We start from the raw sequence: 27,453 nt of genomic DNA on the forward strand, positions 1-27,453 counted from the left end.
AAACCTACGATTGTGATCTAATCAAGCCCAAACAGTTAAGAGCACTCATCAGCGATACAAAAAGCCTAAATGAAGAATTCAGCAGCAAGTAGAGGATACAGTCATTTACAGGATAAAAAAAATATATTTTGGCTTTGCAGATGCAAGATCATTATTTCAAATACACTTTGGTTTGGCCAACTGGAATTATGACACTTGAAGGGGGTGATGTTGGTTTGTTTTAAATCAATGGCCTTTTCCTCAGTCCCAATTTCATGTTATCAAAAACTCTGACATCAAATTGAACGATGACTATATTGTTCAGACATATTCCCAATCCCACACTGACAACAAGGCAATTCTCCAAATGCACAGAAGATAAATGGAGTTAATGCCACTAAGCAAACATGGCATTTTTGTTGCACTGTGATCACAGATGAGTCACTAAGTAAAATGATTAATCACAAATCAATGTTACTAGGCTCATTTAGAGATGATTCTCCCACTGCAAAGTAGGTAGAAGCTCTAAATTTATAAGCTAATGCGTTTATTCTAGCTCTAGCAATCTCATTATTGGTCTTAAGCATCAGAGTCTGCAGGAAATTTGTGTGCAATTAAGCTAAAGTGATGGCCTCCTCGTACACATTTTGGCACTTTTTTTATCTGATAGTGTAGTGTGCAAATATATAAATGAATTCAAGCATTACACGGAAATTACAGTTAATGCAATACTAAGAAAAATACATATTCTAGAATTTTAATACATATGCCAATAAGGTATTTAGAATTACCAATTACACTCATTTTACCTGCCTGCAAATGGATTTGTACTAAGATTTTAGTCACCGCTGCGTTTTTGTTTGACTAACATTTGCAACTTCAAACAGTTTTAAAGTCTAAATCCTTTCATGAGGAAGTGCATAGATTTGTTAAAAGCAACAGGTTAGTAAGCCATACTTATTCTTTCAATAGTAATACAGAGATAGCCGTGTTAGTCTGATCTTGCTAAAACAAAAGGAAAAACTATGTAGCACCTTGTTAGTCTTTAAAGCGCTACATAGTTTTTCCTTGTGTTTTATTCTTTGAATGGCTTTTGCCCGGTAAATAAACTCATCTTATTGAACATATTTTAGTGCTAACAGAGATGAAGAGGTTGTCTTTCAAACTTCAGAAAGAACATGCTCCCTTTCCTGTCATATATTTTCATTAATACCAAGAGAAAATGTATACATATAACTTTCATCTACCCACCAAATAAACGCACATCAATGGTTTCTGGCAATATTGTTTCCATATTGACAAGAATGGCTTTTTAGAACAGGAGATACTGCAGGTCAGCTACACTGTATGGACAGCCAACTTCCCACTCCATTTAAAAAAGACACAGCCAAATAGTACTTGCCAAATACTGTATTCGTAGAATATTTTCTAATAGATTACCAAGCCTGTCTTTTTTTTCATGACTCAACCAATTCTGGTAAACAGGTCCATTACTAAAAAGCATTTACATTGTTCTTGTAGATTACACTGATTGCAGATATCTGATTGCAAATCATTGCATGATTTAAAGCAAGAATCAATTTAGTCTACTTTGAAGGCACAGGCTTGCACAGTTTCAAAGTTTTCTAAGGTATATATCGCACTCATGGAAGGTGCTGACTGAGATGTTAAGACCAGAGTTCTCTATTTGTCAACTAACAAAATAGGAGTTAGCTAAAGCAAATTTCCCCACATTGCTTTATCGACTTGCCTATTCCTCCAAAGGGATTTAGGAATGAGGTGTCTAAGCCTCCTAGGTTACAGAACGCCTACATAAGCATAATCCCTTCAAATTCTTTCAAGTCAACAAAATACAGGTTGAACCTCTCTAGTCCAGCACCCTCGGGACACGACTGGTGCCGAACCAGAGAATTTGCTGGACCACAGGAGATCAATATTGTGTAGCAGTTTTACCAAAATTTCCACTGCTGACTGGGCTCTTCGAAGGTAAATTAGAGCTAAGTAACAGCACAGAACACAGAGCTAGGACTGGAGGCTGTAAACAAACTTTATGGGACCACGGGAAATTTGGCCACACCCATGATAAGTGGGCATCCAGCTAACGAAAATCATGCCGGACCACAGATGTTGCTGGACCAGAGCGTGCCGGACTAGAGAAGTTCATCCTGTAGCAAATAAAGGAGAACTTGTAGATATTTAGCTGGACTTTCAAGACTTTTTTTTTTTAAAAGGTCTTCCTCAAGAAAGTACCAATACAGCAAAGCATTCCCTTGAGAAGTAAAGCTCTGTCATCGGTCATATTCTAATTAGCAAATAGATAAAAGAGTAGAGACCACGGGTCAATTTTACACACAGCTACAGGTTAACTGCGGAGTGTCCCAAGAAGTTGTACTAGAAATGCTGTTCCAATGATTATTGGGAAAAAGAAGGGAATAAGGAGATGACAACATTTCTAATGGCATTTAGGTTTCGCAGAACTGCAAGTAACTTTAACAGCACATCAAAGCCCAGTGATTGTGAAATTATTGATGAAATTCAGTGGGGGCAAGCACAAAGTGACACCCAGCACAAAGAACCATTTCAAGCCTTGATACGGGTAATTTAAGAACCCATCAGCATGTATCTGTAGTACACTGAGAAAAAGTAGTAGCCACACAACTCCATGTGAATATCTGCTCAGAGATGACAAGATATTAGGCTGACTTAAAAAAGAAACTGATTATAGAATGGTGAATTGGATGGCTGGTTTTTATCATGAATCCTGTATTCCATTTTCATTTCTCTAACTCACGAGAGATCCTTCAGGAAAGAGAAAAAAATAGATAAAGGTAATGATGGTGGTTAGAGAAACTGAGACACCTCCAGACAAGGACTGTCTGTTTGTTCTGTGTTTGCACAGCACCTAGCATAACAGTCCCAGTTCAGGATACTCTTAGCAGTACTGCAATACAAATAGCAAAAATAAAGTATGAGAAAATGAACATTTAGCAAATATATAGGGTCAAAAATAAATGGCGTAAAGATGCTCCGTTGGACTCTTCAGCTTGCCTTATAAGTACACGAAGCCATGTAAAACACAAGGAAATTAAAAAGGACACATTTAAATACCAATGGATTGAAAAAATTAACTATTCCTGTTTAATCTGTGCAACTCAATCCCAGAAGAAATAGGCTAAAAGTTTAGTTGCATTTAACAAAACAAAAAGAAACAAGAGAGAGAGACTAGGAATTTTAATGAATAAATTCACCCTACAATTATTTGAACTCTTCCTTATTTTTAGTTAATTATTTTTATATTGTAAAAACTTGTCTCATTACCCAAGTGACCTTCTTAATAGACCATACAAAATTGCAGAGGGATACAATATGGGATCTTTAAAAGAAGTCAATGTTTCCACCATACCATCAACACAGAATTTATGGATCAGTTCTTAACATTCAAGGGTATTCCATACGATGGTCCAAAAGGACAACAGAAATTAAAGGGGGGGGGGAGGGAAATCCAGAATACAAAAGGCTCGAGGAAGAAGGAACATATCAGATAAGAGTCCCATGTGCACAGATTTCTCTGATGTACAATTGCTGCTTATTTTAATGCTTTTTTCCCTTATCTGTATTGTTTAGTACTAAGAATTATATTTAGTTATGTGGAAAATGGATGGCTGGGGATGTCTGTGGTGTTACAGGGAGGAGAAAAGAACATGGGCAGCAACACATCCCTAACCAGCACTGAACTGCAAAGCAGAGATGCCACACTAACATGTCCAAGGGAGCTATGATGTTCAGAACAAATGATAAGTCTTGTCAGTGTGTATGCTTGTCAGCACTAAATACTAGTCAACAGATGGTAAGCACACGTTACTCTCGCTCTGTAGCAGCAGCAATGCATTGGGTGGGGCATTTCTACTTACTAGTGGGAAAAGACAGGAACTACAAGATTAGAAAGAAGGGAAACACTTGACCCAATGGTGCAGTTCATAGCTGTATGGTGTATTTCATTCCTTTTCCATGCATATTCCCTCACTCCAGGGCTATCAGTGTACACACTTTTGCTAGGACCAACTACCTAAAAATCTGTCTGTCCAGAGAGATTGTACAGGATTTACAAGACAGAGCAAATTTTGTGTGGCTGAAAATACAGACTCACTACCATGAGATGTGTTTTAAAACTGTGCCCCTTCATTCTTCCACTCTTCGCCCAACTCCTGCTGCTTACTAGTGATGTCAATAGTACCCAATCGCACCCAAATGAAGTGCTGCTGGGGATATTTCAGATTACCGTAGGCAAGGAGGAGCAAAAATGCACCCTGCTGTTCAAGGAGCTGAACTATCAGTCTTTCAAGAGTTTTTTCCCCATTCTCAGAGGGAAACGTTTATGAACAGGAAACTGACTCCACTATATGGGAAGCAGCAAAGAACACTTCAGCTAAGCAGGATTTTGCTTCCAAGATTTCTTATACATGCAGCATGTCCAACTCTAGTTGCACAACAAGGCCCAGACTGCTGCTACTACTAGGATCTTATCTCCTCCCTCCTTGTAGAAACCAGGAGATGGGGTGATTTGTTTTTAAATGATGGGGGTCTCTTGAGAAGTAAGTCCGCATGGAGAGAGGTTTAAGATGGGGCCTGCTGCCAAGCAGCGGTTCAAGTCAAACCTAGCCAGCGGGCAAGGCTTTCAAGCAGGTGAGGTCCTTCCTTGGCAAAGAATCTAAGCTTTAAAACAGCAAAACACTGCCCCAACTGCAGTATAGATGGTGATCAGCTGGGAGTCAATGTACGTTAGGGATGCTGAAATCAATGGGAGTTAGGCGCCTAAAGTGATCTGGACCTGTGTAGTTGAAGACAGCACGTGCACTGGAGAAGTTTTAAGAGCTGCTCATGTAGGAGTTCTGAGCAAGTATCTCCCCTAGACATTCTCCCCCACTTCCTGAATTTTCTTCAGTGTAGTAAGCTGGTTATTTATGAAGCATCATGAGAATGATACAAGCCAGTGGTGTGGCTGTATAATCACATTCTAGTACACAGAGCCTCACTGATATTGCATAAGAGCAGTGGGGCCATGATCTCCTAGCATGTACCTGCAACTCCCGGGAAAATGAACACACCTGCAGCAGTTACTGTGTCTATGAAAACGTGTGTGTAAAAAGGCACAACATGGACTTAAGCAGAAAGTAAAGCATTTTGTTCAACAGAACAGGTTCAACAGAGGCAGCAATCCAAGTTTTTCCAATTCACTCCAAAATTTACTTAGGATGGTCACTCTTTGGGTGAGAGAATAGGAGTCAGCACTGCTGTCCTTTTTCTGAGGGTGCCAACTGCCCTGATCTCAGCTTTATAATACTGAACCAAAAAAAACCTAGAGATTTTTAAAATATATGCATATCTGCAGAATATATTCCTCTCAGCTACAAGTAGGATTCCCCTCCAACTCCCAAATCCAAGATCAACAGAAAAATTATGGCAATGTCTCCTAATAAAAAAGCAAAATTAAACTTTTTACAAAAAGCCATTTGAAATGAGTAAAATGTAGTTTTAATAGGCAAAGGATAGACACCACATTCTTTATAGGTGTCTCTCTCCTGTGACAGCATTCTAGAGCATGAATCTAATCAGAACAAAACTGCTCTTTGGTGAATAAAGAAGGGGCATTGAATGAAGAACACTGAAGTCTGTTCAATTGTGCTGTCAGAGGCAGATAACACAACCACAGAACTCCCTCTAGTGGCAAACAGATGAGGCTTTAAAAAAAAAACAATTTTAAAAGTTTACCTTTTCTAAGTTTGCAGTTGCACTTTTGACATTAAATTGCTGCATTTTAATTAGTAAACTGTGGAGTCAATTCTATGACAAATTCTGCAGCATAGCAGAATACACAAGGCCTTTCCTATATGGTTCTGTACTTATCTATTTAGGCTACGTCTTCACTAGTTAACTTGAGTGTTCCTGCCAGACTGCTGGTCACCTCAGGTTCACCTTGCCCAGGTGTGAGTGCCACTGATTCTTTCCCAGTGAACTGTGGGAAAGCTATGGAGGACTCAAGTGATTTTTCCTGTGTCCTCACTGTAACCTAAGCATGTTACCTGCCTGCCTGAAAACCTCACTTGGTTTTTATGCTATACCCCAGGGCTGTGTCTAGACTGGCAAGTTTTTCCACAAAAGCACCTGCTTTTGCGGAAAAACTTGCCAGCTGTCTACACTGGCCGCTTGAATTTCCACAAGAACACTGACGATCTCGTGTAAGAAATCAGTGCTTCTTGTGGAAATACTATGCTGCTCCCGTTCGGGCAAAAGTCCTTTTGCGCAAAAGGGTCAGTGTAGACAGCTCAGATTTGTTTTGCGCAAAAAAGCCCCGATCGCGAAAATGGCGATCGGGGCTTTTTTGCGCAAAAGTGTGTCTAGATTGGCACGGACGCTTTTCTGCAAAAAGTACTTTTGCGGAAAAGCGTCCGTGCCAATCTAGACGCTCTTTTCCGCAAATGCTTTTAACAGAAAACTTTTCCGTTAAAAGCATTTGCGGAAAATCATGCCAGTCTAGACATAGCCCAGGATTGGTCAGCTAGTCTGGATTGAAAGAGCAATTAAACTCAAGTCAGAGGTAATTCGGCAGTGAAGATACACTCTCAGAGACACCACCAGGATCTTAGAGAACAAATGAGAACTTTTAATGACAGCATGAGGGGGAAAGTCAAAGATGAAAGCCAGAGCATTATTGGTAGTGGATCTCAAGTTATGTAACTCATTTCTTCTGATCCATCAGAATTCAACTGAAAACACATCTGCTTTTATCAAGTGTATGTTTGACTATGAACCTTTGCTGGGTTATTTGTTGTGGTCTACTACTTCCATACATGCTTTATACTACCAGAGGCATTTACTTGTGCCATCTGCCCAGATGTTGGGAAACAGGCACATAAATCCCATGTCAAACTTTATTGTTCAAAACAAAATACCACATTTTCAGTTTCATCAGCACATCTTTGCCATGTTATTTTTAATTCCAACCCTTACTTTGATGTTCACATGACTATTTTAAATACAATGAAGAGCTGAAAATAAAGTCAGTCACCAGTATTGCAGCTATTGCTAAGTCCTTCACAATTTGAAGAAAAAAGCTTTCTATAAACATTGTGGCAAGTAAATACAGAATTTACAGAGGACAGTTTTATGTACAAAAGTGCATTGTAGCAATAACATTTAGCAGAAACCCTGGAAAAAATAGCTCCAAATTTAACAGTTCCACACATTATAACTCTTAAGAATATCTGAAGCAGATTTTTCAAATGAAAACTTTCTCCTTGCTTTAGTTATGACCTTTAGTCTCAGGGTTCCAATATCACAGACAGTTGTAACATGAATTAAGTTGAAATTTTTAACCATATTATGAAATGTATTAAAGTTCTCTGCATTTCTCTTCTCTGGCTAGGATTCCTTCAGACTAAAGTGTCAAACATGCAAGGTTTGAATTTGGCTAAAAGGGCTGCAAGAATGGGTCCTTTATGCACGCAACACATTTCATCTAAGTTTTCCCATGTGTAAGAATTGCAGTGACCAATTGACAAGCTAAATACTGACCATGGGAAACGGTGGCCTAGTAACACTTCAGACACCTGAAACTAGTTTTTAGAAATCACCAATATTTAAAGATCAACATGCCAACTTACTTCTGAAGTTCAAGCAGCTGTAAAGGAAAAAGTTTCAAGGCATCTAATTTCAACCACTCAGATCAACATATTGTCAAATTTATGCACATTCTTCCACATCTAATATGTATTCTTTAATAGTTTAAATGCATATGTATAAATTTAAGCAATATTTTCTAGAGAAAGATCTCCACAGGTTTTATTGACCACAATATAAAAAAAACATTAAAAAACTAATATTGAAACAAGAGAAGATCACATCTGATTTTTGCTTACTGTTCTCAGTAAGCATTTTGTACTCAACTAAAATTTTATCATGTTTTAATCTAATTAAGTGTGTCAGGCTGTTAAAGGAAGAATAAACTGAAATAATTTCAAACAGAGCAGAAGACTAAATTAGCTATACATATATAAAAAGTGAACAGGTCTGTCAGGCAGCTTTTTCTCACTCATAATTAACCATGCTCAATATTTTTACTTAAAAAAAAAAAAAAGAGTCCTCTTCCAGTTAGGTTTTCAGTGCTCCTTCTAAGCCTTTGCAAAGAAATAGTTACCAAGCAGCAAACTGTTAATGTTCTTGGAGTTTAAATGGATTACATTTATATCAAAGTTGTTACAAAGCTCAAGATATGCACAGTGCCAATACTAAAGAACCAAATAACTATCAGCATTTACTTCTCCACTTGTTCATTGCTTTGGAAAATTAAAATTCTCATCAAGGGAAAAAAGCTGGATTGGACATTTTAAAAGGCAGTTCAAAGATCTAAAATTTTAACAGTTTGGCCTCTTTCTGGACCTACAATGTCAGTCCTGCAAAGACCAGAGGGAATGACAAATTGAAGTAGTAACTAGCAGTCAGGCAGCAAAACTTAAATATTCTTTTCACCTACAAACCCATACATTAGATTGACACCGTGGGCAAATAGCTGATGAGAATGACTCTACATTTTATAAGTGAAGACCAAAATCATTGACAAAAAATGCTGGGGCTGGGGAAAAAAAAAAGGCTGTTTTTGTTCAAATGTGAGAATTGAAATCTATGAAGAGATGGAAACATTTAACTTCTTGCATTCTGTAATATCCTTTGTCTTGAAGCTATTTTGCCTCCTGCTCAGATATGCAATCTCAACGTGTAAATAAGCATATCAGAGCAAATAAATTACTTGGCCTTATTTTAGGAGGTGCTGAACACACAGCTTCCCATGGACTGGTTTTACAAGATGGAGATAAGAAAGGCAAAACATTTAGGTGCATGAGATAAAGAAATGAAGGCTGTTCAGTTTGGTGACCAAAGAACCACACAGTTATAACTGAATAACCAATAATATTTTACTTAAGTTTCAGGATGCTAAAAACAGCACATTATTAAAATCAGCACCATTCTTTTTGGAAGCCACTTTTTCCTCCGCTCTTCTTTACTATCATCATCAAATTATACAATGAGGAAGTGAACTCTCTAGATAGTGGTGAAGCATCACCACCAACGGACCAAAATAGTTTTGGAAATGATTCATCCAAGCTGATGAAAACTGGAACTATTCAACTATTAAGCTTAAATTTAGATTTACACTTTGTTTTATATAGGATTACTAACATACCAGGATAGAAATGCTATTTATTTTCCTCTCATTTTGTATTATAAAATATTAAAGAAAAATTATATTGGCTAATATTTAAATTGATGATTAATTCTGCTATTTTAAAAAAACTGATTTTTATAGGAGGGACCAATTTTAATTAACATTTCATTGTGTAGTAATTTTCATTTTGCATTTTCCTTTTTCCAATACAGAATTTTAAACAAGTGTCAGATTCACTGTAAGGCACATTTTAGGTGATTTATCCTTATAACAAGTAGGAATATGCACATATTTATATACAGAGGTGAGAACTTAAATTTAAGTTTGGAGGCTAGGATAGCATGTCTTGTTTTAATTTTTTACTATTTTTAAACAAAAACTAATATTTTGAATGATAGCCAGTTTAACACGATTACAAAAGTAAAGCATTTCATAAAATTTACCAAGAGAAAGATTAAAATATGAAATGTTCAGGCTTTCCTTTTGTTTGAATTTTCCCACTGGATAGGGATTCTGCTACTGCACATAATCGCTATAGCAAAGTCTTCCTCCAATGTTGTTCTACAACTTAAGGTTTAGATTTAGGAATTTGTTATTTAGAAACATTAACTTGTCATTCTGGTACGTCAGGGAGACAAACTGCTTTGTGGTCAACATCGATATTTACTCTGAAGCTGGTGACAAGTAAGTGAAAAGAGCTGCATCTCACCAAACTGAGAAGAGCACCTCTTGTAATAAAAACTAAGAAATTTACACTTTGAATAGACTTGCTGAAGCAGAATAATTAAGTTGCACTTTCACACCCCACTAAATTGAAGTATTGCACCTTTTTTTACAATTCATTTCATAATTTCAATGCTCTATGTGGCAACCAATGTACAATATTCTTCATCTAAAGATGCATATTTCAAAGCCACTGTAGAAAATAAAGGTTGTACTGGACTAATAGATGCCTATATGGATTACCTGAAATGTTTCATAATGAATTTATTAATTTCTACCACAATGGTTCAATAATTAACTTTGAAATTAGCAGTATTAACATCAATACAATTTTGTCTACCCTCCATCTCAGAGACTTGTGAACAGAAAGTATAAGGATTATTTGGTTTGAGTTACAACTTAAAAACTATAAACAAGATTTACTATTAGAGTTTGTGGATTGTTTTTGTATTTTTAGTATCGCAACAGTGTATAACGGACAAATTAAAAAAAGCATTCAACTGCCTATGAAAAGTTACCAGTATATTCAAATGACCAGAGAAAAAATGACATAGCAGGTATTTGAATTTTAAAACTGACCAGATATTTCTCATTGTCACTGCAGATGAGAAGGCAATCAAAATTGTGAGTTTTGATGAATCAACTGAGTAGAAGAGTTTACATTTACTACTTTGACTGACCGTGGACCTCTCTGACTGAAGCTCTTTCAATGTGTCATATGACATTATAAATACTTGAAAGGAATAAATACATATTAGACAATTCAGATGTCTAATATATTTTGCAACAACCCACAAGTGGCCCGTGTTCTGACTACAAACTCCAGAACAGCAATATGCCTATGTCATTTATAATCAAACATTTCTAAAGAAGCTACAGTCTAAACATATGTCGTCACATACTTTTACTTTTGATCTTCCACTGAAAGTGTGATCTCAACTACAGTATTGCTAGCATTTTCTTTATCCCCATTTTCTTTTTCCTCTCAACCTAACTTCCACAACCCACCAGGATTTAAATTAAAAAGTTAAACAGAAGCAATAAAATTCCACTGTCAGGACTAATTTAGGGCCAAGTCTGTCAAAACACATACATGCGTGAATAGTCATACTGAGTTGGTAGGACTACTCAGACTTGTGTCAAGTTATTCATGGGTAGAGTTGGGTCTCGATCCTGAAAATGCACACTTTCAGGGATTCTATTTTCAGAGGCCTCATTACATTGACAGTAAGAAACTCATTGCTTGCAGAGTGAACGAATCTAAATGATATTCATGAAGTATCAATATAAATCAGAGAAGTCACCTTTCTGAATTGAGAACTAGGTAATTCTAGTCACTTCTTTCACCTCTAACAGTTCCATCTGAATGAACACAACAATTTTATCCAAAACAAAATATGAACCCAAGATAAAATGTGTGTATAATGAAGTCAGACATCGGTTTACAATTTGTCAAGAATAAAACCTTCCCAATTTGAGTTTTCAGGTACAGAAGTAAAAACTAAAGGTGTGTCCTTGTCTTCCTCAGCAATACTTATTCAAAAGGCTACCCAACAAAACCAGTACTCTGAGAGATAGTTTCACACCTAGCAAAAAAGTCCCATCACCTTAAACTATGCTGCAAGCAGTAAACAAATTGGCAATATATAGTTAAAATGTACATCTGAATCAATTAGGTTCTCTTGCCAACATCATGAATCTATTCCTATATACGGTTTTGGCCATAAAGAAATATCTACCAAGTTTAGGCACCATATGTTTACTTTTCTTTCTAGTAACACTTTTAAGACCATTAATGGTATCATATGACTCAACTGTAGATATTATTGTAATGCATGAGAAGATTTTATTTTTAGGGTTTTTATCTTATCAAGAATGAGGATGCACTGTTTAATCATTAACATAAATAAAACTATAAAAGGAACCAAAAACCAATCATTCAAATATTGAGGAGAAAGTCTCTAAAAAGTTAAGTTTTACATCTTAAAGAACAGCCAATTCCTCCTAGAAAAAAAAAAATCTACATTTGAAAATGACTGTTTTCTTCTGCATTTTGTTACTAGCTGATATTTACATTACAACTTTTTATTGCTAGAAGCCTGCTTCTGCTTATTACTCCCCAACGACTTCATAATTCTTTGAGTTAAATCAAAATAATCATTTCCAAAAATCAAATTTAACTTCATGAAGTATTAGAATTTGATATGGGTGGGGGCAAGAACAGAGTAACTTATAGAACTAAGATCCCGTCTTCATGAAAACAAACCTCCCCATAAGAAATAAGGGAACATGCAGAGTAAGATTAAAGTTGAGATTTCCTATACAGAAATCGGGTTTTTTCCCCTCCCACACAGTTTGCTATCAGTATCAAGGAGTACCAACCCATTAAACAGAACAATCCATTGCAAGTAGCTTTGCCAAAGCAAATACCATATAAACCTAATTCAATGGCTTATCTAACCAGTATTTTGTCAGCAGCTTGTTAAAGTCTCAATTATTCTTAGTCATAACTGTTAGTCTTAAAAAGTCAGCTCACTCAAATTATAAATGTTTAAAACATTAAATTACATTTAGAGGGTTCTATTTGATATATTGTTAGCTCTGTCCCAATCTAAATTTTGGTCAAGAAATGTATGTAAACAAAGATAATACACTTAAGGCTTAGAAAGAACACTGATAAATTCATCCCTGTCACATTAAAACATCCACATCTCCTTCATGGTCCTCCTCAGTCACTTTTAAAGAGAGCACTTCTTCATTAAGAAACAATCCACTCAGTCTTTCCTTGCGAGCCTGTCTCTGCTCCTTCAGCTGTCTCTTGCGTAAAGCCTTTTGCTGTAATTTCCGTTGCTTAGAACGTTTCTGTCAAAATAAAGACAAAATGGCAAAATGAGCTCTTGTATTTCTAGATTACCAGAATAAATTTTTTTTTATTAGCAATATTGCCTTTTAAATGAGGATTTTAGTGAACAAAGTTAGGTTCTTCTCTGAGAAGTGAAAAAGACGACACCATTACTCCATGTAATTATTCCTACTAATTATTCATGTAATTAAGTCGTACTTAATATCCTCCCGAGTGTAAATGTGTAACCATGACATTTTTCAGCGGTTACACATTTACCTGAGTAAACGCATTTTAACATTCCTAGTACCACTATGCTTGAAGGTACACATCACTGCATAAACAATTCATCTATGAGAAATATATTGGAAAAATAAAAAATTAAGAAACCAGACAAAGTTCTATCACAAAGATCAAGATATTCTTTAAAATTCATGTATTTAAAATTCACACGCTGTGCTCTTTAAAATTCACGTATTGTGCTCTGAAAGATTAAATTGATCTTTAATAAATTCAAAGGAAGAACACGTTTCTACCATTAAAAATGCCAAGCTGATTTATCAGCTCTTTTAATATTTAGCCTATTCAAACAAACAAATCAAACTAAGCTCCACTACATCCCACAGAGGCCCTTTTGCCCACACCTGCTTTACTATCATGTCCCTTGGATCCTCTGTGACTACCAATGACACCTTTTCTTTCCTCTAAAATACAACAATCAGTACACAAATGACTTTCCACAAGCAATTGATCCACAGACTCGCCTATACACGCGTGCATACATGAATAGCAGTTTTACTTTTGAATCCCGGATTCTCTCTGCGGCACTCGTGGATAAATTACTGTCACTGTGCGCTCGACTCATGTTGGCACTGGAATTTGAAGCAGAGTTGCCCACACTGGAACTGCTGCTGCTTGCTGAGCTGACCATACTGGCACTGCTACTGCTGGCACTTGCCCCACTCACGCCACTGGTGCTTGCACAACTGTAGCTGCTTCTCTTCCAGCTCTCCCTTGCAGACCGTTGTCGAGGACCATGCTCCTTGATATAGCTTCTCACCTTCAGAAGAAAAAGCATTAGAAATGATAAACGCTTGATTGGTACCGCATGGTTTTGTGACAGCATGTTTACGTGGAAAAGCTATAGGTGTTTATTACAACTGAGTTCTGGGAAAACTAAACTAGAGTCTGAAACCAAAGTTCTCAAAATGCGGTCACCAGTGGTTTATGAACGCCATTCAAGTGGTCCACAGAGAGTTCCATCTAAGATTCACATCTGGGTAGCTACACACAAGAGAATGAAGGGCTGTCCATCTAATTAGTGGCTCATAGGCATGGTTCCACTCATCAGATGCCTGGACTAGGGGTGTAAAATTTCGATTGGCTAGTCAAGTAGTCGATAAGGATGCCTCCGCCTTTGAAGTGTAGCAACAGTCCCAGGGCTGTTGCTACACTTTAAAGGCAAAAGCGCTGCAAGAAGCATGGGGTCAGCAGGGGATTCAAGCAGTTCCAAGTTGGCCCAGGCTGCATGTGGGGCTTCAAATCAGCAGCGCCACATGATGCCTGAGGTCTGGCCTGAGGCTTTACGTAGCGCTGCTGCTCTGAATCACCCTCTCCTCTCCCCTCCCCCTCGGCTGCCTCTTTCCGATAGAGGCAGCAAGGGGGCGGGGAAATACTAGTCAACTAGCATGTCGACTATACAATAAGCATTTGCTTATCAGATAATCGACTAGTTGACTAGTCATTCATATCCCTAGCCTGGACCTTCACATGTAAGAGGAGGTGGGGGAAACAGAAGTTAGATGGGGAGGCAGTGAGATGAGAAGAGGGAGTGAGGGAATTTGGGACATGCAGGGCTGTGGCAGTCAGAGAAATCAGCAATTTTCCCCAGATCCAGAGCAGCAGCTGCCATGGAGAGACCAGCCTCCTTCATAGCCCCTGTCACTGTGGCAGGGGAGGGACCTCTACTGATACTAAAATACGAGTTACGTGCTTTTATTTGTAGCACTAAAAAAAAACCCTTTATTAAGGTTTTTAATATATAGTGCTTTTATCCTAAGCTCTTTACAAAATCGTTAGTTGACAGTACAAACATTTGGAAAGATCATTAAGTGATGTGTGGGAGAAAAAAAATTGAGAACTGTAGGTCTAAAACAATGACTCAGTTACAAAAAGTATTTTAATTGACTAATGGACACTAACAACATCTTTGCTTCAACTTTCTTAAAATAGGTTTAATTAACCAGTGAATTACTTGTCTGATATCCTTCTTACTGGAATATATTCTTCTGCCTTTTAGTTAATGTATTATAAAATAGTCGAAAACAAAAGATTTAATGTAGAAAGGTCAGCCATAGTGTAAAAAGACTATGCTAACATTTGCGTAAGCAAGTATTGTGTTTTATAAACACATTTTGCTTCATAGTCATAACTCGTAGTATTCCTCAGAAGAGTAGATTCTGAACCATTTTAGGTTAGGGGTAGTTTTTTCAAGTGCTCTAAAATATGAAATGAACAAGAATCAGTGAGGGACCTGTTCACACTCAATCTTAATTGAATTCAGCAAATGGTGAGGATGCTTGGTATCATGCCAAAACTGAGTCCCAAAATAGGTTCAGCAATAACAAAAGTGGAGGGGAAACAAACCCTATGACAAAAATGAATCTATGGAGGTACCATCCATCTCATGGTATGACACAAAATGTTGACTAAGTAGCTACTCTGCACATGCAGCGAAGAGGTTTTTTTCCTATTTTCTATAAGGCAAATAATCCTCTCATATCAGCAAGTGTCTCTTTCCAAAAAATAGTTTTTGAAAGTAAATTAAGGACTCAATCCTGTAAACAAGTGGAAGGCAAATGTGTCCCATCGGGGTTCTATGGGAGACCCCACAAGACATTTTGTTTATCACTGCTTAAGTACAGGGTTGATAGGAGAAAGCATGGATGGAAACCTGCAGAATCTATCAGTATTATTAAAAGGTCACACGTGCAAAGCCAGGGCACGTGAAGTGAAGTGCATGCTGATTGCACACAAAATTGACTGTGAGAGCTGTGCACTCTTGCTGCATCCAATCAAAGTGCTGGTACAGTTCAATCAACACACCCCACAAATTCTAGATATGCAAGCGCAGTTAGCAAGACTACCCTATCCTGGAAGACCATCCTGGTTACAACACTCTTGTGGCCCACTGAAATGAAGGAGAGCCACACCTGCAGCCTACTCGCCAGGCTAGGTTGCCCATCACTGCTGTAAATGTTTGTGTAGGTGTGTAAGTATAGTCACACAGGCAGCACTTCCACTTTGGGACTACTCATGCAAGTCTAGTTACGCCAGCAGTGAAAGTATTTGCAGGATTAAGGTCTAAATCCACGTCAGTCACATTTACGTGACTAACGTGGAACTGTTGAAGAAATGAGCCAAAGTTCAACAACATGCTTTGTGCTCCATCCTGTCAACTGATACTCCATGAACATAGAGGAAAAAGTCACAACCCAATCAATTTTCCAAGATATGTATGAAAACATAACGTTAGAGGCCAATGGTAACTCCAGTTCTAGACACACATGCAAAAATGTTAATGTACCTGTTTCAATTTTTCATCTGTGAGACAGTTTAATTCAATAATAAACTCGCTATCTGTAGGCGAGATCTGAGCAGTGGGATCAATAATTTTAATAATATCAAGTTGCTCTCGAAGACCCATCTCAGTACTGACTTTCCGACTCAGGTATTCAATATATTCAACCTAATAAAAACAAAATGCACAAAGTTATTAAAAATTGCTCTCTTAATATGAGTCAAACAGAAATAAAAAGGATCCAGTACCATAGGGAATCAAATAAATACTCTCAAATGATGCACTTCATACAATTCTTGACTCAACCTAATTGAGTATCATCCAAGATAAAAATTTGAAATAAAAAGGGAAAAGTTAGCTAGCTCTATATGTTCTTGACAAGGAATTTGATCTCTCAGTTCAACAGTCGTGCAATTGTTCATAATCATACTTGCACCAATATAATCAATACAAAAATTTTTAAACTAACCATTTCATTGAATCTTAATTCCTCTGTACGTCTGTACTGATTCTCTCCAAAATAAACAAATCTTACCTGTTCATCATTTGTCATTGCACTCCATGGGAGTTCATCAAGATTCCTATGCTTGTTTTTCTTTTTTGGAAGCAAACATGGAGAACTTGGAATACTAGGTATGACATCAGAAAGTACATCACTCCCACTTGCAATGTCACTGCCAGGCAACTTGTAAGTGTGCAAGGAAAAAAAACCAGAAGAAAAAAAAAATCTCAAAATATGCTAGTTAGGAGTATAATTCTATTAACCATGCAAAATGTGTCATCAAATTAGCAATGTGTCAGGTCTAAACCCAAACAAACTAACAAAATGCAAAACACAAAATTTAATTTTGTGACGGATGTGCAGTAGTGAAGTATAGCAAACCCAAACCACGCAGCTTTTCTGTTTCATGATTTCCCTTCTCAGTTTGCATGCAAGGAAATAGCAGAATTATGCAGCATTTCATTCTTCTCTTTCCATTAACATTATATGCCAATATGTTCTCTATTAAAGGATCATTCTCCATCAATCATCTTCATTCAACTGGCCATTGTGAAGGAATGGTCATTGTGAAGGAAAAAAAAAAAAATCAAGTGAACCTAATCTGTCTTCGCTCTATTAATGTCAAACTTTTTACACCAGGAGAAATTTGTTTTTTTGGGGGGGGTTTTTAAATCAGCCAAGTACAAGTTATCTAAGCCTGCAATACTGGATCAAGTGCTAGAGCAGCTGGCTATGAACACGTTGCCTTCTCTGATGGTGTTCTATCCAATTTCACTCCGTGAGATTTTGCAAGGGTTGCAGCCAAATCCATCAATTTGGAGCCCTACCATGTGGCTAATGAATTCTAATGAGAAGGGTTTTAGTCCTTCATTGAGGATTGTTAATGCTTCCTGTTGTGAAGCCAGGGTGCCAAGTATATTTAAATAGCAGATGATTACGTGTCTGCTCAGAAGATTCCACTAGTCAATTATTAAACAGTCTCTTACTAAAGAAGTTTTAAGGAAACTTGGTGACAGACTGGTACTAAAGAAACTTCAGACAAATATTGAGAATGAAGGTCCCTTCAACTAATGCCATGTGTCAGAGATGTGGAGAGGCAATGCCATTATCTGTCGTTTTGACAATGTGTCCATGGAGCCCTTCAGAACTAGACGGGAAAGTTCTTCAGCAAGTTTATGTCTCTCTTGAAAATCCCTAATTAGGAATTACTAGTTTTTCCTCCTTGGGGTTGTGCACAATTTCTTCTGTCACTCTTCTTGTTCAGTGTGCATACAGTATATGGCCCCTTAAGGCAGACAGTGAAACATTCCAGATTGCAAACTCAGTTTCCAGTTGACACTTATCTGTGATTTTGTTTGAGTCTAGATGGGGTGTGAATGGTTAACTTGTTAGCCGGTTCACTGGTAAACATCACCCTTAACAGGAGATGCTTACCTGCTCCAGTTCACTGTTCCGGCCCTAGAGGGGGCCTGCCACAGATAGGGGCTCCTCTGGCAATGCGAAGCAGCCTTTATACATGGTGAGCCCACCGAAGACAGAGCCAGGGAGCATCCCCTGCCTACAGTGTGAAGGTCACTCCAGCCCAGCCTCCTTGCCCACACCCCCTTTAAATTGGTGAATGGGTTAACAATGTTTAACCAATTAAATGAGATTTTACATCCCTCTCACCTCCACTAGATGCAGTAAGCACAAAGTGAACAGGTTCAGGCCAAATCCAACTACCATGGAAGCAATGTTAATGGCAGAACTAAGGAGAAGCATCTGGGCAGAACTAGCAAAGGTGAAAAGAACACCTTCCATTTGTCTACATGTAGGTCTAACCTTGGCCAACAGTTTGATTTTATGACTGCACCTGAGGTCTCAATATAGCACATACAGCCAGTCCCCGAGTTGCGAACAGTCGACTTACGACCATTCGCATTTACGGCCGAAGCCGTCATAAATGGTGGACCCCGAGTTACGAATGCGATCCGCACTTACGAACAGTGTGATCGCGTGTAACTCTATGGGGTCCGACTTATGAACAAACCAAGTTACGGACCAATTGCTAGGTCCGTAACCGGTTCGTAAATCAGGGAGAGGCTGTACTATCTTTTTTCTTGTATAACTGTTCTGGAGGTTATCATCATTCTCAGGGCTCACCAAGCGGCAGCGAGCCCTGCTCGCCAGCCGCGAGGTTCGACGCGCTGCGCATGCGCTGACCACGCTGCACAGCTATGCCGGCCTGTTCGCCATGGGCGAGTAGATTACACTAATAGTCGAGCCCGGATCATTCTTTTCTAATCCATCTCCAACACAATGATCCATGCGTATTACCTCCAGATTGCATTATGGCAACATACACTACTTGGGTCTAGCCGTGAAAAGTGCCTAAAAGCTTCCATTAGTGCAGGATGCAGCACAAATCTGCTGACCACAATGGCTACTTACTCACTTCTCTGCTGAGTGCCTTTCAAGATGGTATTTATAATCTGGAATTACTCATGAGACAGGGGAGAGAGGAGTAACTGTCAATTTATGCATCTTAAACTTCCCACAGCAGAGCGAACAGTGTTTCTTGAAGTCCACCACAGCCAGCATTTAACATGCTTCAGGACAATATAACACTTATCTGTTGGGTTAAATTTCTGAGAATGTTTTGTTTAACAGTACAAAGTGGAAAAACATGGCTTAATTGGTGATGTTTACAAGAAAAGCTAGTATTTTTTATAATTAGTTGCTTTCATAAAATAAGGTGCTCAGATGCTTAGAAAAGGGAAGCAGAAGGTTTATAAATTAATTTTAAAATGGTAATGGCAACTGGTTTAAATTAATTGTATGGATTTAAGTTTATTCTAATTAGATCTTTGCTTTCAAAATTGAATGTTATATATGTACAAACTCTGGAACAAATGGATTTTGTGTTTTTCAATGTGAAAAGTATTAATACACAACCATTTTTTTTTTTTTTTTTTAAAGATGGGACTTTTCTGTTCATTCCCATAAACAAATACTCATTTATAAAAGAGACACTATTCTAAAGTTTAGAAAGAAACCTTAAATGGCAGTACATTATTATTTAAAACCACGTGGCTCTAACGTGCAGAAATACCATTACCGTCACTTAAGTATTGTAATTAGATCCTACAAAGATGAATGAATGCACATATAAAAATGGTAACTTCAAATTGCAAAAGGATGCCTCAGAATAAAGGTAATTATTAATGTTTGCATTAAAATTATTCAGTTTATCAAGCCACATTTTTAACAAGCCACATTTTTATTATGACAAGATTATGTAATTTAAAAAAGACATTCTGAACCAGTGTTTTTTTGTGACAGTACACACGGGTACAGCGTTCTACCACCTTTTTGGGGCAATTAAAGTGGCCACAACCACATTTTGGCCCCGGCAGGGTTTTTTGTTTGGTTGGTTTTTTTTTTTTTTGGTCAACAATTTTTTTAAAACCATCTGCCAACCATAGTACCGGCACTTTTTTTTTTAAACCAAAAAAAGCACTGTTCTGAACCATACAGTTCTAATTACCTGCAAGTATAATATATACCCTGGGAACCCATAATGAATCTGTCACAATTACAGGAGTTTAACAAAAGTTAAATAATTGGGAATATTTTCCATTGTAAAATAAACTGCCTATTCTAAAAGTATGGTTTGAAAAGACTGGAAACCTATTTATTTGTAGTATGCACAGTAACTACATAACTACCATAAAACAACTGCATCACATTGTTTTCCTGTAAACAACAACAGAATTTTAACTGGTTTCATTTGTACAACTGACATGCCACTTGTGATCATGTTTCAAGTTTAAATGGAACAACTGAATTACTCACTTACAGAAGTTGCTGTGTAAGGTTGTAAAGCAATGAAAAATCTTTTCCAAAGCTCTACATGTCCAGTCAAGTAAGTCTCTTAACAAACGCTTATAAAAATATCCAGCAACTATTCAAAAGGAAAGCTGCCAGCTAATCAAATAACCAGGAAGCTTTCACTATAAATTATCTCACAGTTTTCACCTTGTAATGAACATGTCACAACTCACTGAAGCTTGGTCTACACTAGAGGATAAGTTTGAATTAAGATATGCAACTCCAGCTATGTTAGCTGGAGTTGAAGTATCTTAAATCACATTTTGGCACCATCCTCACAGCAGGAGGTTGATTAGAGCACACTCCCCCTTCAACTTCCCTTTCTCCTCATAGGAGCAGGACTACTGGCACGGACAGGAGCACCCTCTCAGTTCAAATTAGCATGTCTTCACTAGACCCGCTAATTCGAACCCCGGAAGATCAACTGCAGCAGCTTCGATCTCTGTAGCATTGACAAGCCCTGAGGAACTAAGTAACTGGGTAATTTTCCGCAGTATTGCTACAATTTGCATTATAATCTTTTTGTACAAGGGATATAGTCGGAAATTGGGATTTTAAAGATACAGGAAGAAACATGGAGCTGCTCTGAGTGAATGCTATCCTACATAATGTCATTTACAGTGTCTCTACTGCAGGATATCTGTAACATCCCTAATTCATCATGAAATGTTTCCACTGAAGTGGAGGGGGTGTTAAATCGCATTTGGAACAGACAGTATATTTCCATGGTAGAGTACAGGCGGAACCTCTATAATCTAGAATGTCCTCATCTGGCAACATCTATGGTTGACATTCCCTGTGGGTTCTCTCTGGCTGGAGCACTCATGGGGAAAAGCCAGGGCCCTGTGCTCAGCAACCCTTTCTCTCAGCTCCCACCCTCCCACAGCCCAATAGCTCGTTTGCAGTGTTCAAGCTCAGGGAGGAAGGGCGGAGGAGCAAGGACAGTGGGGGAAGGAAGAGGCAGGGCAGCTGCAGTGGGCCTTGATGCACTTCTACAGGGCTCCCCAGCCATCTTGCCTCTTCCTCGGAGTCACCCCTTCCCTGCTCGGTCAATGTCGGCCCTTCTGCTGGCATGGACCTCTCCTGATCCAGCAAATACTTCTGTTTGTAACCAATTAGGTCCCAAGGGTGGTAATACAGGTTGTACCAGTGAAGTACAACCTGTATAACATGATTAAAATCCATGAATGATCAAGGGAACACTATGTTTTTATTGGATGATTACACTTATCCTAAAACAGCACGCTCCAGATATTTAACTACAATTAAAATAATCAAATCTCAACCGGTAACAGAAAGAGCGTGTGCACGTTCCACAGGTAAGGCTACTATATACAAACAAAAATTAAAGAAACCAGATTAGAATCTGAGGTCAGATTAAATTGTGCACAACGGATTGGGAGGAAAGAGCCAAGGTAACACAATGCTCATCTTGGCACTCTTCCCATCCACCGGACCACAGAATAGAGGGCTGGTCCACAGTGATTACTAACTGTCCCAAAAGGCCAAAGTCACTAATAGGATTTAATAACTCAGCAGCAAGCAAGCCACACTGGAATGTCAATGCCAGGTATACACCGCCAGATTCCAATACAGATGAAGGTGCACCACACGGAAGGACTGGGATTCAGATGCAAGATATGCTGATAACTAAAGCTGAATGGGACTAATATGAAATCCCTATTTCAGAAGCCGACGTCTTGTCATAAAAATTCAATATAGGAACTTCGTAATAAAATGATATTTTCCTTCACTGCAGAATCTAAATAGGCAGTGAGACTATCATGCCATCAAAGAGCCTCAAACAGTCACTTCTGAGTCTAAACTGCAAAGAGCAACCAGTAGATCCCACTTCATCTGATAGGTTGACTACAAAAATAGCTTACCTGCCATTCAAACTCACTGTCTGACCAATCCCAGTAAGTGCTAATAGAGGAGGAGACATCACTGCAGACACTACCCTCTGGGAACAGATCAAAAGATGTGAACTCCTGGTCATCCAACAGAGAGTAGCAGTCATCCTGATCACCGACTGAAACTGATGAGAATAGCTCCTCGCTGCATTCTGAGCTGGCTACACTTGTTCCACAAGAAGTCAAGTTCCACCTGCAAAGCATACCAACAAATCAACAGTGACACATGCTTACAGACAGTCCTGAAATGTGTGTTGTCACTTGAAAACATATATTAAAATACCCAAACCTACCAGTTGTTACATGTAGATTTTGCTGGAAATAAGTTAATTAGTCCAATAAACCACATTTAAATGGATATAAAGGGTCTAATTTACATATACAAACCAAGAAAAATTCAAAGTTAAGGATTAATATTCAAAGAATCTAAGTAATACAAATTTCTGATTTCCACACATTTGAGTCTCAGATTTTTAAAGAAATGTACTTTTTTTAAAGTTCCAATTTTTTTTAAAATCTCCATTAAAAGTATGACAGAATTAAAGATAGTAATACTAGATGAGAGAATGAGGATGGTCTTGTGTTTTAGAGACAGAATTGGGAGTTAACAAGCATAACTTTCCTCACATGAATAGCCCTCATGAAGTTAGTGCTTGCTAGGGAAACATCTGAAACTCAGTTACTCAATTTAGCTGGAAATTGCTAGGTTACTTCTCAGTCTAAATCCAAACTTTGCAAAATACTCGCCTTCTCTACACAAGGGATGTAATAGTGCACGTTTTCACCGTTAACTAATGAGGCTGAGGGAGGGCAGGCGGCACCAGGGAACTGGTGCTGTGGGGGGAACCAGGTTTTAAGCCAGCTCTCCCCAGCACCAGCTCTTGCCTCCCTGCCCCCCACCTTCTCTGTAGGAAGCAGCAAGGGGCAAGCAGGGGTCTTCAGAGCGGATACATGCAGGGAGCTCCCTCCTTACCCTCTGCACTGCTGCCTATCAGAGGCGGCTGGTGGAGCTGGTGCTTGTGGGGAGCGAGCTGTTAAGCCAGCTCCTCACAGGCACCCCGCTTGCTGCCTGACACAGAGCCAGCCAGCATGCATGGAGCCGACAACATTAACCCATGAACCCGGGTGGATCGGTTCACGGCACCGGCGACTCCACGTGACCATCCCACCTGGCTACAAAAGCCGTTTTTCCGTAGTCACACCGGCTCCTCTACTGCTGGGCTCACCCCCCCCCCCCTTTGGCCCCGCCCCCCTGCCTCGGCCCCTCCCACTCCAAAGCATCCCACCCAGCCCCCCCCCCCTCAGAGGGGGGGGCCGCGTTCGCTCGCAGCGCAGCGGGCTCGGCGCGGCCCGCGGGCCGGACACGGGCGGGGCCGCGCACCTGCTGGAGTGGAAGCGGCGCAGCGGGTCGGTGCGGTGGCAGGACGAGAGCTGGCAGCCGAAGTCGCTGACGTCCAGGCAGCCCTCCTCGCTCAGGCTGGCGGCGCGCGGCGCGGGCTGGGGGCAGGGCTCGTCCGGGGCCAGGAACTTCTCGCACCGCGCCTCGCTCATGGCGCCGCCGGCTGCGGGGGCGGGGAGGGGCTCACGGGCAGCGCCGCCGGGCCGCGGGTGCCGCCATTACAGGCCGGCCGGTGCCAGGCGTCAATCACCTGCTGGGGGCGGGAGCAAGCGCCGCCGCTTCCGGCTCCAGGGCCAGGGCTGCTGCGCCCCCTGCTGCGGCGGAGGGGAACTGCAGCCTCCAGGCCGCCCGGGCCCCGCCCTTCCACACCCTTAGGGAGAGACACGCGCAGTGCGGAGCAACACCCCTTCCCCGCGCGCGCACACACACACACACACGGGCCCAGCAACACCCCTTACACACACACACACACACGCGCGGGCCCAGCAACACCCCTTACACACACGGGCCCAGCAACACCCCTTACACACACACACACACGCCCAGCAACACCCCTTACACACACACACACACACACACACACGCGGGCCCAGCAACACCCCTTACACACACACGCGGGCCCAGCAACACCCCTTACACACACACACACACGGGCCCAGCAACACCCCTTACACACACACACGCGGGCCCAGCAACACCCCTTACACACACACACACACACACACACACACGGGCCCAGCAACACCCCTTACACACACACACACACACACGGGCCCAGCAACACCCCTTACACACACACACACACACACACACACGGGCCCAGCAACACCCCTTACACACACACACGCGGGCCCAGCAACACCCCTTACACACACACACACACACACACACAGGCCCAGCAACACCCCTTACACACACACACACACACAGGCCCAGCAACACCCCTTACACACACACACACACACGCGGGCCCAGCAACACCCCTTCCACACACAAGTACCCAACAACACCTCCTGCCCCCCCACACACAGAGAAGTAGCCACCAACACCCCCCCACAAGTACCCAACAACACCTCCACATACAGACACACTAGCCAGCCACACGTAGGGTTGGGTAGAGTTGCCGGGTGTCTGGTATTCTACGGGACAGTCCAGTATTTGCGCTCTTTGTCCAGTAAAAAAAATCAGGGAATACCGGACACATGCAATGTCTGGTATTTTCTGATTTTTCTGGCTGCGCAACAGACAGAAGCCTGGCATAGCAGGGGGAGGGGGGGCGGCTGGAAAGCAGGGCTGGAAGGCAGGGCCATGATCGGTAACCCTGCTTTTATGAGGAGTAAGGGAAGCCAGAGGAAGAATGCTCTGCCTTTGACTTCCTGCTGTGGGGCCAGCACCAAAAGCTAAGTTACGCTACTTCGACTTCAGCGATGCAATTGAAGAAGCTGAAGTTGCGTCGCTTAATTCCACTTTGTCTAGGGTTGCCAGGTGTCCGGTCTTAGTCCCGACAGCCCGGTCTTTACGGCATGTGTCCAGTTAAAAAAAAACAGAAAATACCAGACGTTTAAAATGTTCGGTATTGTTTTGTTTTTCTCTTTCTCGGCTGGAAGGCCACGTGGGACAGTCTCCCAGCGGGAGATTGTAGGAGTGCCTGGGGATTTAAAAGGGCCGGGACTATTTTTTTTTTTTTTTTGGCTCAACCAATTCCCCCCCCCCCCCCCATGTTTGGTGTTTTTTGTGAAACTCTCTGGCAGCCCTGACTTTGTCCCCAGTGTAGACGCGCCCTACGGTGCCGCAGGCCTGCGCCTTGCTCTTACAGCTACAGGCCCGCAGGGCCGCCCCTCTGAGGCTGCCCCTTGGTAGCGGCCGCCTGCGTCTTTCTCTTGCCCGTCAGACCCGGCACAGCCCATGGCTCCGCGCGCGGGGGGGAGGGGGCGGGGCGGCCCATTGTCAAACGCGGGGCCGTGGGCGGGCTCCCCCCGCAATTTCCCAGCGTGCCTGGCGGCGGCGCGGCGCTTCGGCCTGGGCGCGGCAGGGGGCGCGCGGGGCTGAGGCGCGCTCGGGCCGCCATGGCTGCAGCCGGCAAGGCGGGGTCGCCGCCCTACCCGCACCCGCTGCCCGGCGAGAGCAGCCTGGGCCGGGCCAGCTTCCTGGGGGCCCGCCTGCCCGCCGAGGTGGAGGCGATGGCCCGGGCCCTGCGGGGGCTGGGCCGGGACCCCTTCCGCCGCCTGCTGACAGGTACGGCCCGCCGAGCCCCCCGGCCCCGCCCTCGCTCGGGAGCCTGCCCCCCCCCCCGGCATGTGCCCCCACGGAGCCCCGCCCCCCCTGCAGCATGTGCTCCCCTGGGGTCCCCCGCAGCTTGTGCCCCCACGGGGTCCCGCCCCCCTGTAGCATTTCTCCCCCCCCCCGCAGCATGTGCTCCCCCAGGATCCTGTACACACACTCCTGCAGAATGTGCTCACTCTGGCTTCTGGTTGCCCCCCCTCCCCGCAGCATGTGCTCCCTAAGGTCCTGTACCCCCTCTCCCAGTATGTGCCCCCTTGGGCTCCTGTGGCCCCTTCCCCTGCAGTATGTGCTCCCTGGGGTCCTGCACTCCTTCCTCCCGAATCGTCTGCTTCCCTGGGGCCCAGTGCCCCAGCAATGAGTAGGGAGGGGCTTCCTGCTCTTCAGGGGTCCTGCACATTCTTCCCCCCCCCCCCCATAGGCAGGGACTTTCTGCTCCTCCACAGGAATCCTGTGGCCTTCCCTGCCAACCTGTGTCTCCCCAGGATCCTGCATCCCCTGCAACAGGCAGAGGCCTCCTGCTTTTCCTCCTGCAGGTACTCCCCACCAGTGGGCCTGGATTCCTCCTCTTTTTAGGATCCTGCAACTCTCTTCCCCAGAGAGAGTACTGGATCTGAATAATACAGAGAGAGAGCTAAAAACTCTAAGAAGGAGACAGTAAACAGCTGTTAGATTAAGATGGTCTGTAGAGCCTTGCAAGTCCACGGATATATGCATCCAGGGATGAGGACATCTGTAAACTATATTTACAGATTGAATGTTGGTATAAAGTTTGTATCTGCACGCAGGTGTCTTAAGGTCTGACTCTAGTTGGCATTAGCATCCTAGTGCTAGTATATCGGAGTGATAATAGAGCATCTAGCTCATAACTGAAGCTAGATCTCCAGCTACATAATAATTGTAGGTAATGGAATAAAAAATAGGCAGATTCACTGGATGGTCAAGCAAAATTGGATGCAGATCCATTTTTGTCCAGGCCAGTATTACTAAGGAGGACTGGAGGTAGGAAACCACAGTGGCACCAGGAATGAGTGCCTCTTCTCCCTAAATCCTATATTGATTTAACTTCAGTGGTAATGATGTCATGGTAAGTTCATTGTGCAGTGCATCCTTCCTCACATAGGAGGAGCAACCAGTCTCTCAGA

The 27,453-nt window shown here is 41.5% G+C and overlaps 2 protein-coding genes across 3 annotated transcripts in view; one reads left to right on the forward strand and one right to left on the reverse strand.

Moving 5' to 3' along the window:
• Positions 1–6,894: 6,894 nt before the first annotated feature.
• On the reverse strand, positions 6,895–24,273 carry FAM199X (family with sequence similarity 199, X-linked). Of its 2 annotated transcripts, none has more exons than XM_075941119.1 (6): positions 24,011–24,273; positions 22,603–22,822; positions 16,880–17,029; positions 16,351–16,512; positions 13,564–13,824; positions 6,895–12,784 (listed from the first exon to the last, which is right to left on the reverse strand). In XM_075941119.1, the coding sequence occupies exons 1-6, from the start codon at positions 24,178–24,180 to the stop codon at positions 12,614–12,616; spliced, it is 1,134 nt and encodes a 377-aa protein (XP_075797234.1). In that variant the 5' UTR covers positions 24,181–24,273; the 3' UTR covers positions 6,895–12,613. The 2 variants fall into 2 exon arrangements, with proteins under 2 accessions (XP_075797234.1, XP_075797235.1); XM_075941120.1 differs by having other exon boundaries at positions 13,547–13,824.
• Positions 24,274–26,009: 1,736 nt separating this feature from the next.
• Positions 26,010–27,453, forward strand: part of COMMD5 (COMM domain containing 5) — a 31,100-nt gene continuing 29,656 nt past the window's right edge. Inside the window, exon 1 of the mRNA XM_075941122.1 lies at positions 26,010–26,263. Coding sequence (XP_075797237.1) covers positions 26,095–26,263 — 169 coding nt within the window. The 5' untranslated portion in view covers positions 26,010–26,094. The remainder of the gene's footprint in view (positions 26,264–27,453) is intronic.

Source organism: Pelodiscus sinensis, chromosome 13, assembly GCF_049634645.1.
Source record: "Pelodiscus sinensis isolate JC-2024 chromosome 13, ASM4963464v1, whole genome shotgun sequence".
NCBI classification, from domain to species: domain Eukaryota; kingdom Metazoa; phylum Chordata; order Testudines; family Trionychidae; genus Pelodiscus; species Pelodiscus sinensis.

Coding starts and splice junctions, on each gene's coding strand:
- FAM199X (XM_075941119.1), bottom strand. CDS start 24,180: ATGAGCGAGGCGCGGTGCGAGAAGTTCCTGGCCCCGGACGAGCCCTGC. Junction 17,030..22,602: donor ACAGTGAGTTTGAATGGCAG/GTAAGCTATTTT, acceptor CACACTTACAAG/TTGCCTGGCAGTGACATTGC. Junction 13,825..16,350: donor CAGATGAAAAATTGAAACAG/GTACATTAACAT, acceptor TTTCTTCTGAAG/GTGAGAAGCTATATCAAGGA.